Genomic DNA, 16408 nt, shown 5'->3' on the forward strand with positions numbered 1-16408 from the left:
ATTTACAGTGATTTTTCAGGTTCTGACCTAAAATAGAAATATGTAAATATATTTTGGAAAGTGGCATAACTGTCATGTTTGTCAGTAAATCGCCTGCATACCTGTAGCAGCAAATAACCTTTTTGCTGGATTGTTTCTGCAGGTAAAACCAGACAAGACGCTTGGAATGTGTTTTTAATCGTGCGTTAAACGTCAGTGAGCTGTCGTAAGGAAACACGCTGAGCTTTCTGTTTGACATTTGTTTTGATGCTAAAATAACTGGTTGCCAGACTCTGACGTAATTTCAACTTTAAAAAACTGTTATGAATGTAAATAAATTCTTAGATATTCCTCAGTTTTCTCTAACAAAATAAATCTTTGTAAAATAAAAAGCAGGCCACAATATAAAAATAATCACCTTCTGTTTTTATTTAAAAAATACCTTTTCAGATTCTTAAACATTTAAATATATCAAATTATTTTTAGTGACAAATACCTACTTACAAATCAACACTTATTTATAGAAGTTTGTTTACTTTTTGCTCCTGACAGAATGAATAAAGATCTGTTTATGAAAAATAAAGCAACCCGTACAGCTGACGATGCAAGAAGAAAATAAAGGAATCAGCTGTCTTGACCTTTCATTTGGAAGAAAACGTTCTAGCCTCTGTTTTTTCACCTTGTACTTTTTTTTTTTACTGATAGTGAGCTGAATTTACATTTAAAAAAGTATTTTAAGGGAAATGACACCTTGTGCTGTGGTGTCTTATCAAGCACTTCTTTACTGAGTCATCTTTTCTCATGTGTGGAGGAGGTTTGTCATCCGAAATTTCCCTCACCTAAGACTATATCTGGTGTTTTCCACAAAATCATTTTGTTACCAAAATATATCAATGACTAATCAAGTGGTTTGAGCTTTGCACAAGATAAAGCCCTCACTTCCTTTTGGCAACAACTAGATGGTTTCATTCTTCTGTCTGTTTCTTGTTTGTTCTACACATAACAGTAAAGTCTTCTTTTCTTTAAGGGAATTTTTAAAGTAAAGCTTCTTTTTTATTTTTAATAAAAGACTCAAAAACTGATTTATTCTGTTCTGGTGTGTTTGCGTGTCATGTTTTTATGTGTAAGCTGAAAGCAGGAAGACAGCTCATGAAGCCACCGCCTCCAGTGACATCATGTCATGTCAGGCTGTGCGCCTGTGAAAACGCACAGCCGACCAGCAGAACAGGTTTAGTGGCATTCTGATTGTTTTAACTCCCTCCTCCTTGTTTTACAGCCTGCCTGTTCTTTGTATTCTTCATTGTCCTGCAGATGGCACAGAGGAAACTTCTACAGACCAGCTGATCATGGATTACTCTCAGTCTTTCTCGGTCCTCAATGAAAAACTGAGACCCAATTTCCCCCTCAGCGAGCAGCTCTACTCTTCTCTGAACAGACTGGAGGACAGAAGGATGAACTCACTCCAGAGAAAGTCTAAATCCTCGCGGTCGACTATCCTGACAGCAGACGAGGAACCAAAACAGTCCATCCCAGAACCAGAAAACCTGAAGGAGCAGGAGGATCTTGTCTCTAGTGGTCAAGAAGAAGACATAGAAGAAGAAGAGGAAACCCATGAGGACTTGATACATTTTGTTGACCCACGCCTTTTGAATAATCCAAGTTTGACAAACGTGGACACAGATGAACAAGTTGACGATGACTCCAGTGCCACACAGTCTGACGAGAAGGAAGATCCAGAGCACCTGCTTACAAAAGAGACTAAAGGATCCTCAAACCCAGAAGGAGGGAAAGACGGTGAAGGAAGCTCTCTGGAGGGGTGCTACATTGATGGGTCCTTGCCTGACCTGATTAAAAGTGGCAGGCCACTTGGGAGACGCAGGACAGTGGGACACGCCATGGACACGGTGAGAAACTGGCTTTGTGTTCTGATTTTAAGACTAAGATGAACTGTTTCTGTTCCTGACAAAATAAGAATCCAAAAAACTAAGCCAGACAATATGAAACTTGAGGAATAAACGTGTTCAGGAGTGATGAATGGTTTTATATTAGGTGGTATGAGTCCAGGTGATGACGGTAGAGTTTGATTTGTGAGCATAAAAAAAAAAAGATCTTGTCCTTCATGCTTATCTAGTTTTTACTGTCATTTTCATGGTGTCATCATAAAGTAGATATTATTACACAGTTATTCATTGTTGAGCAATGTCCCAGGCAGAGCAGCAGGAATCTGGATCTGCAGTTTCTATTTACATTGTGTTAATCTGCCTGAAGGTTTCACTTTTTGCAAGCAGGGTCACCTTCAGTAAAAAGGTAAAACGGTGGCATTTCCTGCTGAAATGTTGCTCATGGAGAACTGTTGTGTTTGCTCATTTATAGCTCAAAGAAGTACGCCGAGAAGTGGAGCTGTCTCGCAAACGAAGTATCAGGCTGAAGGCTCAAGTGGACAAACTGCAGGAAAGGAGAGATGGGCACGGTTGGACTCAGAACAGAGATGCGGTAAGAAAAAACAGGACCTAGAAAGTTCAATTTGCAGCAGTCAATTAAAAAAACAAACTTTTTAAACTTTATTTATCACAGGTTACAGATGAAGTCTTGTCAATTCTGCGGCTGCTGCACCCACTGACAGATCCAGAGTTCAAGGAGCCGGAGCCCAGCGACAATGAAAACCAACTGAATGCTGCCCTTGCACAGCTCAAAAATGTGGCTCGCAAACTGGCAATCAGCTACACAAAACAGGTCAAAACAAGTGCAAACACTGTCGTGAAGCTTGTCAACCATTTAATTCCTCCACGACATTCCTAGTTTCTGTTTATTTTTGTTATGGCTCAGGTGTGTTTGTTCTCACGGTGAAGGTCCAGATGACAAATCATTTACTAAAGGTGTATTGCCTTTGTCACCTTTCCTTTTTAGCAATATAGAAAATATCTTTCACTTCCATTTTTTATTTGATCATCCAAATCACAAAAAACTGATTTATTAAAACACACAATTTGATCACAAGGTTAACTTTAAACATGTCTTGTGTTCACTTTTTTTTTTTTTTTTTAAATCAGGATGCTTTACTTAATTAAATTTCCAAGGGAGGTGCAAAGTGAAAGCCTTAAATTTCAGCCTGAGGCATGGGCATGTAGGGAATGCCCACGTGAGCTGAATGTGTGACCTTTCACAGAAGCAGAGCTCAAATGTGACATTAGTCACGCTACCAAAGTTTTGGTTTAACTGTGCGATCTGACAAGTTTACAGTTCCCCACAGGGTGAAACAGAACACAGAAACAATTAATTTTTACTAAAAGGTTTTCAAAAGACGTCTGGAGAGAAGAAACAAACTTAATTTTGTGCTATGTTTGTTTTTACCCCACAGGAGCACAGATCTGGAAGTGATGGCACTGATGAAAGAGCCATTCTGCAGCAGGCGCTGAGGGACAGAGATGAGGCCATTGAGAAGTGAGGACTCCCATATTTCTCTGTCTCCCATTCCTTAATATTTAACAAGGGAGGAAAATATAATCCCGTATCTTCAAGTGAGTCATTGTTTCTATTGTTGCTGTGCAGGAAAAAGGCGATGGAGGCTGAGGTGTTGCGCAGTAAGACAGAGATGATGATGCTGAACAACCACCTTCTGGAAGCTGCACAGAAACGTCTGGAGCTTTCGCTGGAGCTGGAGGCCTGGAAGGTAAACTTTGGATGAGTTTAATGTTTAACAAAGGCTTAAGAAGGAGAGAGTTTGCTCTCTGTCCAAATGCAAAGAGAATTGGATCTAATGTCATGGAAGTTAAACAGAGACGGTAGAAAACGGAACATAGCTGAAATATTTGAGCACAAACAAAGGAATGTGAATGATGAAAGGAATGGTTTGAAAGTGCACAAATAAACACACACACACACCCACACACACACACACTAAACAAACCAATTAAAATTCAACCCACATTTCATTCAGGCGTGCAGTGAATGCCAGCTGGTATCCGGCCGCGTTGCTGCAGCCTCTGGCTTGATTTTGTCTGGTTTGCTCTGAACACCATATAACCCTTGTGCTATCCTAAGGGGTCCAGATGACCCGATCCTTACATTGACCTGTTCTCCCTACCATGACAAAGGTGGATAAAGGTGGAAAGATTTCATGTAATCCACGGACACCAGTGAAGATCACAAATCATTGAAGAAAAAAGGTTCACAGCACTGTCTAGTGGGTCTAGATGACCCCACTCCCAATGTTAAAGTGCCTCGGATAGCACAAGGGTTAAAGTTTCACTGAAACCACACAGAATGTGAACGCAGGCATGCTGAACAGTCTCAGTGTTGCACTCCTGCATGTAAAACTCAAAACGCCACCTCTTTGTAGGCGAAATACCACAACATCATCATTTCATTCTTTAGTGATGAGTTTAGTTATAAAAGTGAATGTGGTCGTTTTCTAGGTTATAGGAGAAACCTGAACCTGCCGCCTCTGTGGTGGTCAGACCAGTTCAGCACCTGGAATCCTTTACAGCACAAACCTGCTGCCTTATCAGGACCAACATATTTTAAGAAGTATGTCACCAGGGTGGCATCTGTAATAACAGCAGACTTACCCTTCTCATCTTCAGGAGAAAGGATGTTCAGGATTTCCCAAAGCAGTGACCGACCGATCCAGATTCACAATACAGAAGAACAGTTTTTCACCTTTAATGTGTTTGAACCCTCGAAGAGATTAAACGCTTGTTTAACATTTACATTTTTAGGGGGTTGTATTTTTAGCACTGTTCCTAAAGTCTTGCTTGCTTTAATACTGTCTACTCATACATTAAAAAAGTGACTAAATATACATGTTTTATGGATACTTGGAAAACAAGTATAAATGTTATGTTTAGTTATGATGATTTAAAAAATGCCAAATGGTTTAGTATTAAATTCAAATTAATTTATATTTTTCCAGCTGTACCCACACTTTATTGATCCTGTTTAGGAAAAATAAAACAAACCCATCGTCCTTCATTTCTTTGGGTATAAATTAGTTCTTTACCAACTTTTTTATAATACCACACACATACATTTTTATTACTTGGATATTAAAATAGTTATAAAATATGTGGTTCACTTTATGATGGTAAACCACCAAATCATTGCTTAGATCTAAAATCAGATCCATCTTTTGTGTAAATGAGTCCCATTCTGCTCAGTTATGTAGTAATTCTGATTTTTTGGTTTGATTTTATTCTTTGTTGTTTTTTAGGAGGACTTTCAGCAGATCCTTCAGCAGCAGGTGCAGGCTCAGCACCAGGCTGAGCAGGCCCAGAAGAAGTCCTCCCGCCTCGGAATCCTAAGAAGAACCAATAAAGCACCCATCCAGCGGCCGCCGAACTTCCCTCTCCCTGCAGCCGCCCCACCCGTAACCAACCAAAGCCAGATCTTCATAAACAAACCAGCAGGTTCTGCTTCTCCACCTTCCAGCGCAGCTCCTGCTAAGGAAAAAGGCACTTGGAGAGACAAGCTCAAAAAGGGCAAGAGCAGTCAATATGGATACCAAAATGCAGCTGGGCTGGATTCAATGTGGAGGAAAGACAATGGCAATGATGGTTTCCAGGTTGTGTCACTTGATTGAAATAGTAATGATTATGACCAAAGCGTGGTCTCCATTTATTACAGCTTCATGTCTTTTATTTTTGCTGTCACAAACCTGCTGCCTTTTATGTACAGACTGAGTTTTACTGGATAGAATAACAGATGCTCAGTTTGTCACTGGAAAGCCCAATTCACATGCTTTTCCAAAATGGAAAACTTTTATAAACTTTTAGCTCTGGTGAGGAAAACGTTTTTTTTTTGTTTTGACAAACAGTTCTAAACTAATTGTGTATCAGTTTGCCACCAACAGGCCATTCAAGTGCAAAACTCCAGCTTTGTAAAAGAGAGGTTCAAAAATAGTGCATGTATACATTAAAATATCAATACGACAAATCAGAAGTGTTAAAAAAAATACATTGGATCTACTGCTGAATCTGCAGAATAAAAGAAATAAAACCAGGAAAATTAAAAAGATAACTGAAGTTTGTATTTATGAACATGATAAATTAAAGGCATTGAAAGCAACCATTTTTCTTCAAATTAGGTTTTTACCCCTTGTGCTATCCTAGGCACTTTAACATTGGGAGTTGGGTCATCTAGACCCACTAGACAGTGCGCTGAACCTTTTTTCTTCAATGATTTGTGATCTTCACTGGTGTCCATGGATTACATGAAATCTTTCCACCTTTATCATGGTAGGGAGAACACGTCAAAGTAAGGGTGGGGTCATCTAAGATAGCACAAGGGTTAAATACGCCCTAACAATCTTAGGAAGTGTCACATAATCCCATCAATGTCACAAAATCATAGAGATCCCTAAATGTCTGTTTTTAGCTTTTTGGTTAATTAAACTTTTTTTTAACAGAAAAATTGTTTACTTTTTATTTAAGCGTTTAAATATAAATATCAGTTATGCAGCAAAAATTCAAGTTTCTTTGCAGGAAAAAAACCCCTTGATAATGTATTTTGCATCATGTTTGACTTTCAAAGCAGCTCATTGAACAAAATATGTCCGTTTAAAGATTTCGGCTTTTTCCAGTGAAAAAAAACTGTCATCTCGCTTATTTTACACACAATTAAAAGCTTTTATTTTCACATAGATGTCTCAAAGACAATCGGGGAAAAAATGTTTTGGACTTTTGAACTCCTGTAACTTGTATGCAAAACAGCCATTTTGCTAATTTTGTGATCGCTATATAATGCAACATTTGCATTGTTGTGACCTAATGTATTTAACTTGAATATAAAATGTACACACACAATTTCTGCAGTTTTTTTTCAGTCACCTGGTTTGGCACTTTGGGTTGTTATAATAAGTGAAAGACCCTCACAAATTTTAGTCATTTTATTGTACAATATTTCCATCAATATATACTTATATGTATATAATCCACTTCTATATGCATCTCGCAAACATTTAATTTAGAATTTTGTAATATACAGATAGTGTTTTAGAGTATTTGCCACTACGGTGGCTACATTGTTCCACAACACGGCGACACTCAGTAACAACAGAAAAGGCATGCTTAAAGTCAAACGGTTTACAATCCTGGACAAAATCAGTACAACTCTTTGTTGGCAGAGAGTTCTCCTTTGTTATCCTCTCTGTTCTGCAAAAACAGCATCCAAATGTCAAAGCCCTCCACTCATCCTGCGTGCGACGGGACAAAGCTGCTCTGTGGGAGGAGGAGGAGGAGGATACTAACTGGATCTTCAACAAACATTACAGGAGTTAAACATATTATTTATTTAAACTAAACTGGTACACTGCCCCAAAAGTGTAACTTCACACTAGAACTGGCAACCCAGCTGCCAATACACTCATTTAGATAGTGGAATAAAAATGCGTCCTTTTCAGTTTAAAGAAATAAAACAAAAAGGTTTTACAGACAATGAGGTCTTCATTAAAACAGGCACATACAAACACATTACACCCCGTTTATTCATACAGATGGCAGTTTCACTACTGTTCGGAATTTTTTAAAACTGTATGGACACTGAAATGATTATTAGCACGATTACGATTACATACCGGCATAGGTTTTTGCAGCAAATACTCGTGACATGAAGCCTTGTGCCTTAAGGGTTAAGGTAAGAGTAAAATTTATAAAACGAGGGGACAAAAAGTACAAACTAACACCACAGCCTGTTGCCGGACACACAACAGTAGAAGATTATAACCCTTTAAAGTGGTACATTATAGCTTAGGAAAACACTCTGCTAATACTGCAATGGAGACTTTAAAGATGTTTGCATAAAAATCTAATGAGGGGCTTCCAGTGGCGCCGAGATGCCAGCGTTTTAGCAGTTGAACCATCGCTCTAAACACACATACACAAAGGAGGGAAAAAAACAAACACAAAAACTATTGAACAGCATCACCAAATTCTACCGCTTCCCACAACAAACTCGCGTTACAGCGCCAAAGCATCTGTGCTCAACACAACCTCCAGCACACATTTCATCCGTTTCTCCACGAAGAGCCTCTCGGATGTACAGCATTTGCTCGCCGCCACCTGCTGGTTCAGCAAACCCAGATTGTGCTTAACCCGCTTCTGTCATTTAACTGGCCTAGATGAATCGACATCAAGAAAGGAGTGTGCAAACGAGAGTTTCTTTGGGTTAGTCCGTTACTTTCAAGAAACTTCCTAAATTTCTCATTGCTACCGTCTATCTTGGGGTTGGCTTATAAACAAATCTGGAAAATAGTTAATCTAGCGACACAGATAAATCAGAGACTGACGAAACAACTACAGCTAAAAATGTTCAAATGTAGGATGGGAGTACTGTAAAAGAGTGAGTTTGGTCCAGCGCCGGTGAGTTTTAGTGTGATGACTGATGCCTTTTGCTGCTGAATTCCCATCCGCAGCTGTCTGCAGTTCTGACAAGTCCTCAGGCGCAGGCTGGAGGCAGCTAAGACTGAAGGAAGGAGATGATGGAGCTGATGAAGTCTAAAGGTTTATCCGCGTGTATCCAGTGGCTAGCGTCTGGGATGTATTGAATGTCAGCATTAGGAAACAGCCTCTGGATTTCTGGGTAATCGTCAGAGCTGAAAACAAAAAGGGGGGGGAAAAAGAGAGGGAGGGTGTAAATACCACAACAAATAATCAACTATTATCAATATCTGACTTATTTTTTTGTTTTGTTTTTCTGTTTTTTACTTTTTTATATCCTTTGTTTTTGCCCCTTTCTTTGTGACTTTTCTTAGCAGAAACCTGTTCTTTCTGGAGGGCATTTTATCAAACTGAAACAAATTCCAGTTTTATGCTCAATCTAATGTCTTTACTATTTATTAGTTTAAATACAAACCCACAGAAATATGCACAGATAGTGTAAGTTATTAAAAAATGAACAAATACAAAGCCAATCAAAACTGCAAAATCTGAATCTAAAGAAAGTAAAAAGACCCATGTTTCAAGAAAAATTGTCTTATTTTTCATCTGGCAAGAAAAACATTTTTTTTTTCAATAGCAAAATAATCTCAGTTTGAGAAAACACATCTTTGAGACTAGAACTTTTTTTTTTATAAATAAGAATTGAATAGCATCACCAAGACCATTTTTCTTAGCCCAGATCCTTTTGCTTATTTAAAATGAAAGTTTTTCAAATTTTACTATTAGATATTAGATCAATATTTATAACTTGAACTATAATGAAAAGTAGAGAATGTAAGAAACCAAAACTAATTTGCTGTAAAAGATTTTTAAAAATATAATCTCTTATGTTTTACTGTATAGTTAAATATTTCCCCCCTTTAGTGCTTTATACCTGATGTAGGCAGAACTAGCTCCGCCTAAAAACAGCGTAGGTCCTTCGAAGGCGGCATCAAAGCTGGGGAAACTCATTATATCATCCAGGTGGGCTACTATTGCTTCCAAGTTGACCCTCCAGCTATAATGTCCATTTTGCTCCACCAGGTTAGTCAGTAGGAACTGGCGCACAGAGCGCTCCTGTGGGGAAAACGGGTATTAAGGGCAGAATTGTCAGTGATCAGTTCTAAATCGTATTATAAAAGGTATATATTTAAAAAAATAAAAACAGTTCCAACTTTGACTAATTTGCGTAGCTGGTCCTCGGCCATCCGCCTGGCTGTGGAGCGCGGGATGTCAGTGGAGATTTTCATCTCCTGCATCGCCTGGATGTATTGTCGGAAGTTGGTGCGCGTGGCGGACTGGGCCGGACTGATGTCCACAACCACCAAACGCTCCACCAAACTGGGCTACAAACAAAACCCGACAAACTGAGAAAAACAACAGAAAAACACAAACAAAGAAAAAAAAAAAAAAAGAAGCCAGAATGGAAACGAAACATACAGCAATGTATAATGTATTCGTTTGTTATTTTAGCGAATTTCTTACTACCTTTAAAGTTATAGTTATTTAGCTAACAAGAAGTTAAAGTTCAGACTGAAGCTGCTGAGGGAACTCAGCCAAAACGCTGAGCAGAAAATCTGGTCTGTTAAAGAACCACAGTGACTTTTAAAAGTTAACAACATTTCACATCTTCATTAACTCTCCAACTGTTCTAAAAAACCTTTAAAGTTAGTCAACTTTTAAGTTAGTTTTTTTTATTACTACAATGTGGATGCAATAAGTAACTCCTGTTCTTACTGCTGAAAAGTCATTCAGTTCTTCTGGTCTGGTATTCATCTACTTTAACAACATTTGGTCCACACAGTGAAGACACACCGAGCACCGTCCTACGGATCCTCCAATAGGTTTGGTTTTGTGGTTTCATTTAAAATTAAAATTAAATTATTGTAAATCATTTAAAATACTCAATTTAGGATGAAAGCCAAGTTTGATTTTTAGGCCCGATATGAAACTTGAATATCATTTGTTGAAACAGCACAAAGTAACAAAGAAAGTACCGATGACCAAACATTTCCTAAATGAATTGCTGGTGTGACAAAGCACGATTAGTGGGACTCTACACCGAGGTCGGTCCGATTTACAGCTATATTTTTAAATAATGTGAGAGCCATGGCTTTGTTTTTCAAAAGTTAAACCAATGTGCCTGGCAGCTACTTGACTTATTCATTTTTTATCCTGTTCACAGCAATATTGTTCTAAATAATGGCTGCTGTTCATGTTCACTATAGTTTAAACCAAATTGTAAAGATATTTCCAAATGAAAATTGTCATTGTTTGTCAAAGACAGAGTATTACCGATTTCAGCAATGTTACACAAAAGTCTGTTATTCATTACACCAAATAGGACACAAGTTGTTCATTATTATTGTGTTTAAAAACTAAAAAATAAATGGGGAACCATTTTCCAAAAAACAGTTTGTCAAGTTCTTCTTTCTTAAAGTTTCATATATTGTGAGTTGTTAGAGATGATATATATCGATTATCACATTATCGCCATATCGTGATAGTATTGTTATTGTGAGCAATGTATCGCGAATGGTATCGTATCATAAGGCACCCAGTGATTCCCAGCCCTAGTCATGATACATTCATGGTGACATTTGGAAGCTGCTCACTTGTGTCAGGGCCGTCGTCATGGCCGTTTTCCCTCCCATACTGTGGCCGATGAGAACACACTTCTCAATTCGCAGTTGGCTAAGAAGGTGCTTCAAATCGCCGGCCATGGCCTCATAGGTCAGTATAGAGCTGTGAGGGCTGTTGCCATGGTTACGGGCATCGACAGTCAACACCTGACTGGACAAAGGACAATTAAGACACTTGGAATAGGAAAAGAAGGCAAAAGAGAGCGGATTCTGCTTCATGAGGACATGGGAGCAAGAAGTAAAGTGCTTCTTGCAGCTCAGACCTAACTGACAGGTTACAAATAACAAACAAAAAAAATAACACAATTATTGCCATGCCTTATTAAGGGAAGGGTGTTCACAATGAAAAATTGAACTCTAAGTTTAATTTTAGAAGTCAACAGGTGTTAAGTCTTCATCAATGCATTACCTTTCGGCCGGTGCGCTGCACTAAGGACTTGGCAATAGAATGGAAATTAGATTTACTGCCAAACAGGCCGTGTAGAAACACCAGGGGAGTGCTCTCCCCCTTTCCATCGAAGACGTCGTACGTCAGGTTGACAGGACTGAAGACGAAAAGAAAAAATATCAACTCAATCCATCCGACAGTGCGTCTCTGTTAAAATTATATCTAAATAAAGCCCTTCCACAAGAAAGGTTTTGCTCCCTAGATCAGCGCAGATGTGTTCCTCTAATATTTTAGCGTAATTTCTGCAAAAATAAAAGCCTAACAGTTTAAATTTCTAGAACATGCACTGCATTTCTTTAATCTGGACATTTGTCTACAGACATCTTTAAATCACAATTTCTTTTTTTATTTTTTAAAACAAAAGCTTAATCTGACACATTTTAATACACACAACTTTCACACCAACAGAAACCCTTAGCTGAAATTGACATTTGCGACTGTCCCTTCTTGCATTAAAACTGGCATTTGCTCGTTTTAATCCCCCATTTGCAATGAGACGTGTGAGATTATTTCTGTCTAAAAACAATGGGGGGAAAAAACTCAAAAAGAGAAAGAAAAAAAAAACTAAAAAGGTGAGATTGCCAGATAAATATTTGAAGTTATCAAAATCCCTCAGCAAAGAAAACATTAAAACAGCAAAGGAAAACACACATCATTAATATTTCACTTTTAATGCAGTTATTTTCTTGAAATTGTTCCTAAAATACTGATTTAATTGCATTATTATTATTTTCACTGTGCTAGATTTTCCAATAACAAACTGTGATTTAAACCTGTGATGCCAGATAACATGGTACGGTCCAACTGATCTGTAATAAATCCAAGTGGACGACAAATAAAAAAGGCCAAGCAGCTACTATTTAAAGTGGATTTCTGTTCAAACATCGAATAAACAGAAACCAGTTTGACATTATTACAGATTTATGCAACAAACAAACATTTCAATCCGTTTTGAAACGATCATGGGAGATGAAATGTTGGTTAAGCCATTTTGCTAACCCCCAGAGGACTGAATGTCATTTGATTAAAACTCTATTATAGGTTACGGTTAACAAGATGCTAAAGGCCCAGATATCGAGCCGCTTCTGCTGAACAACTTGCTGTTCGGCAGCAGCGGCAGCACCGGGCTGCCATTTACCCCCCAACATCCCCCACCTCTCAGCTATGCCTGGTAGAGGGCACCAGTTAGCCGGGCAGCTAGCATGAATACCTGGATGAACTGGCGCTTCGGACCGCCAGAGCCATCCCGCAAACATCCTGCTGTCCGGGGAATAAACGGCACGACGACCGGCAGCCCAGCAACCCCCTCTGAACAAGGCGACACAGAGCGCTCATGACAGCATATGTTCCGACGAGGTTCGGTCCACGAACATGTGCGTTTCGGAACCTCCACAGTGACAGCTGACAAGCAGCGAGCGAGCATCCAGAGCGCCTGAAGTCGACGCTACAGAGCCTCCATCAACAGCTGATTAAACGTCATCACGTCAGACGCACGCACACTGCTCAGCCCCGAGTCTGCCCTGTCAGGCACTGCAATGAAATCTATATTAATATGAAAACAAAAGTAGGTCATATGCATTTAAAAACATCGTTTAAAAACTTTTAAAAATGAATTGTTAACATATTGTTTATATTTAAAGAAATATGTACTCAAGAAAATATTTGTGTTAGAGGGAGTAAAAAAACAAGTGTTTTTATTATTATCATTATTTTGGGTTAGATTATAATGCTTGAATTTATTTACAAAGAAAAACAAAACAAACTGACAAAAACAAAACACTGGATATAAAATTTCAATTGATTCAAACCGGAAGCACACGTGACAAAATTGAAAAAGGTATTTCTCAACTCAAACCACTAGATGGCAGCATAGTCTTGGATTATCTGTTTGTTTGTTGGAACGTAATTCTATTTCTGTCAGATTTTTAAAGCAACACTTCTGACAAAAGGACTTTATACAAACAACTTGTTTCAAAACAGTGCATAATTGTGTAGCATTTGAAAAAAATACACATTTATTATTTTAAGTTTATTTAACTTTTATTTATCCCGGGAGGACAGATTAAAAACAACATTCTTATTTACAACTGACGACTGACAAAAGGCAAGACCTTTTGAGAAAGAAGGATAGAGGTTACAAGAAGAAGAAAAAGAAATTGTATATAATTAGTAGGAAAAAAACCCAATCAAAAAATATTAAACCTCTAAATCATTGTGGACTTTATTTAGGAATGCATTCTGTTTTTCTAACAGTACTTTGAATATTTTGTTTAATCGTGTCATATGCTTCAACAATTATGATAAAAAATATCAACTAAGAAAGTTATTGGTGCCTATACTTGACTTTTTATTTTTTATTTTTAAACAGTTGAAAATTTTTCCAATTAAAATTTTCCAATTCAAAATTGTCATATAATTGTTTTCCTTTTGAATTAATATTTTATTTCTTTTTTATTCAGGTAAATTGTACATTATGTTCATGAGCCAAACACATCGACCCCATGCCTCTGCTCTCTCTGCTGCTTCCCCAGACAGTCATTGCTATGGTAAATGTGTCTCCAAAGACAAAGCATACAGAAACCATTACCATGGTGATGGCTTGAGACTGAGGCCTCCTGAAAACACTGCACAGAGGAAGGAAAAGGAAAACGAATGAATACCTGCTTATGTTTAATAACAATGGTTCATTGTGGAACCAAATTTTACAAAAAAAGAGGACAAGAATTGCTATGACAACAACATGGAGAACGTTTCTAAAAAAAAGTAAAGGGCACAGTAGGTATTCCAAAATGTGCTTAAATCTCTGCTTCACTTTTTGATTCTGCTTTTCCCCACACATTGCTATCTGATCTGAGCTTTCCTTCAATTTATTTATCATTTTTATTTAGGCCCATATACGTGATGCATCCGACTTTCATTCCTACATTTAAGATTTAAGGCACAGTTAACAGAAAAGCTGTTTAGGTTTATCAATCTAAACGATTATTGGCCCAGTGACACTTTGCCTTGCAAAAAATGCATTCAGTCTTAAAGTGCTGGGGCTATTTGGGGAAAAACATTAACTGTTTGGATTATCTTTTGATAAAATGCACCCTGGTACTTTGTTGAATGTTTTGAACTTAGTAATTTTTTATGTCAATAAGACAAATTTTTAGCCAACCAGTAATTTATAATGTGAGTGTTTGTATCTAATTTACTAGAAAGCTTTGTTTTGAAGCTCACCTGCTTTCCATTTCCTGATTTCAAATGATTGTCAGATATTATTTATTGTCTATTAACATTTATTAAATACTTTACAGAGATTAGTTTATGTGATGGCAGCGCACACTTACACATCCACAGCAAAATGGTCGTAAACTTTCACGCACTGCACACCTTATTTTAGTTTCACAAGATTAGAATTTCAGACTCTTTATTTGTATTTTTCCATGAATGCTCACATATAAGACTGAGCGCTTTTTACACCCCCCACTCACATGCTTGTCTGCTATTTTTAATCTTTTACGGTTTCTTCGGTTTATCTCTCATATCAGTATTAGCATAGGTTTTTACGGATATAAATGGTTTTTTAGCTCATTAAGTCATAAACTTGAACAAGCTCTTTGATAAGAGCCGCAGATACATTAAAATGGGAAGGAGGCAGACAGAAGTGAATGACATCCACGTTTGAACATTGCTTTGTACAGCACTTTTTTTTGCTTTTATGACAGACTTTCTGTTGTGTTGCAACCATGGTGTAGGCATGTCTAAAATGGCTGAAAGTATTTTTTCAGTTTTTATTAAGTATTAGTCTTGGTTCAGTCATTGGAAGTAATCTGAAATTTGCAATCTGTCATGAAGGTGGAAAACATTCATGCTTTTTTTGAACAATTATTCAAGACATTCTGGAGTCAAAACCACTTGGGTGGAAAAAACAGGATTAATACAGTAGCATGGCAATACTCTTTGAGGGTTGCATTATTAGACACTAATGGACTTCGTGGATCCAACAGTCCAATGCGATCAGGTGTCTGTCATCCATTGACTGCCAACTCTTCATCCCTCACATAATAGAAAATAGTTATATCTGTAATTCATTAGTCGCAATCAACACAATAATTTGACGCTCATAGAACAAGGCTAAGTCAGGGTGACGTGGGCTCATCATACATGATTTTTTTTTCCATCCCCCCAAATGGTTAGCGCTCTTGCCACAGCCGGTTCTGAAACAGAACATCAATGGGGGACCTTTCTGTATGGAGTTTGCATGTTCTTCCTGTGCATTTGTGGGTTTTCTCCGGGGACTCCGGCTTCCTCTCACTGTCCAAAAACATGCTTCATAGGTAAACTGGCTGCTCTAAATTGTTCATAGATATGAATGGGTGTTTGATTTGTGGCCCTGCTGTCCAGGATGTGCCTTGCCTTCGCCCACACTTGGCCAGGATAGGCTTGGGCAGCCCTGTGACCCCAAAATGGACAAAACAGGTTTAGAAGATGAATGAGTGAACCCCCCCCAAACCCTGCACAGTGTGGGCTTTTCATGTGATAAGTTTTTAATCAAACATGAGAATACTGGACAGTGAGAGTGTCATTTGTGTCGGCATCCTTCAGGCATCCTGTGGGCACAAAGTAAGTAAGGATAGTAAGGACATATTAAGATCATAGACAACCATGTAAGACTGGCCGTGCTCATTTGTGTCGACAGGCATGGTTGTAGTGAACACTTAAGACATTTGTAAGTGTAAGTAAGGGAGAAGAATATGAGATGCGTCCTACAGAATTGTCTTTTTTTTATTGCCCCCCCACTCCAGCCCCGAACCCTGTGCACTGTGCAGAGTCCCTTGCTCACAGCTTTGCTGTTATATATTAGGAAATCAGACAATCAGAGTTTAGTTGAAGTGGTTGTCCTGTGGGAACTTACATATCACCTGTACACCCTGTGATTGCAG

The 16408-nt window shown here is 38.2% G+C and overlaps 2 protein-coding genes across 5 annotated transcripts; one reads left to right on the top strand and one right to left on the bottom strand.

The window, feature by feature from the left end:
* Positions 1 to 6779, top strand: bicdl2l (bicaudal-D-related protein 2-like). Of its 4 annotated transcripts, XM_078930719.1 has the most exons (8): positions 1 to 142; positions 1108 to 1207; positions 1291 to 1883; positions 2353 to 2472; positions 2554 to 2712; positions 3338 to 3420; positions 3529 to 3649; positions 5189 to 6779. In XM_078930719.1, the coding sequence occupies exons 2-8, from the start codon at positions 1129 to 1131 to the stop codon at positions 5555 to 5557; spliced, it is 1524 nt and encodes a 507-aa protein (XP_078786845.1). In that variant the 5' UTR covers positions 1 to 142; positions 1108 to 1128; the 3' UTR covers positions 5558 to 6779. The 4 variants fall into 4 exon arrangements, with proteins under 4 accessions (XP_078786845.1, XP_078786847.1, XP_011481564.2 ...); XM_078930721.1 differs by lacking the exon at positions 1108 to 1207 and having other exon boundaries at positions 24 to 142; XM_011483262.4 differs by lacking the exon at positions 1 to 142 and having other exon boundaries at positions 1062 to 1207.
* Positions 6780 to 6847: 68 nt separating this feature from the next.
* abhd11 (abhydrolase domain containing 11) lies at positions 6848 to 13002 on the bottom strand. The gene is made up of 6 exons (XM_004076270.5): positions 12691 to 13002; positions 11442 to 11577; positions 11006 to 11179; positions 9566 to 9736; positions 9286 to 9467; positions 6848 to 8566 (listed from the first exon to the last, which is right to left on the bottom strand). Exons 1-6 carry the CDS (start codon positions 12813 to 12815, stop codon positions 8431 to 8433), a joined length of 924 nt encoding a protein of 307 aa, XP_004076318.1. The 5' UTR covers positions 12816 to 13002; the 3' UTR covers positions 6848 to 8430.
* Positions 13003 to 16408: the final 3406 nt, after the last annotated feature.

The sequence above is a fragment of the Oryzias latipes genome, chromosome 14, assembly GCF_053564925.1.
Source record: "Oryzias latipes strain Hd-rR chromosome 14, Olatipes_Hd-rR_3.1".
Lineage (NCBI taxonomy): Eukaryota > Metazoa > Chordata > Actinopteri > Beloniformes > Adrianichthyidae > Oryzias > Oryzias latipes.

Bases quoted from the DNA above. Each gene is read 5' to 3' on its own strand.
- abhd11 (XM_004076270.5), bottom strand. From the start codon at position 12,815: ATGAGCGCTCTGTGTCGCCTTGTTCAGAGGGGGTTGCTGGGCTGCCGG. The intron at 11,180-11,441 runs GTAATGCATTGA...TTGTCCAGTCAG, and splicing joins TGCAGCGCACCGGCCGAAAG to GTGTTGACTGTCGATGCCCG. The intron at 9,737-11,005 runs GTGAGCAGCTTC...TTTTGTTTGTAG, and splicing joins TGACGACGGCCCTGACACAA to CCCAGTTTGGTGGAGCGTTT.
- bicdl2l (XM_011483262.4), top strand. From the start codon at position 1,099: ATGTGTAAGCTGAAAGCAGGAAGACAGCTCATGAAGCCACCGCCTCCA. The intron at 1,208-1,290 runs GTTTAGTGGCAT...ATTGTCCTGCAG, and splicing joins ACAGCCGACCAGCAGAACAG to ATGGCACAGAGGAAACTTCT. The intron at 1,884-2,352 runs GTGAGAAACTGG...GCTCATTTATAG, and splicing joins TGGGACACGCCATGGACACG to CTCAAAGAAGTACGCCGAGA.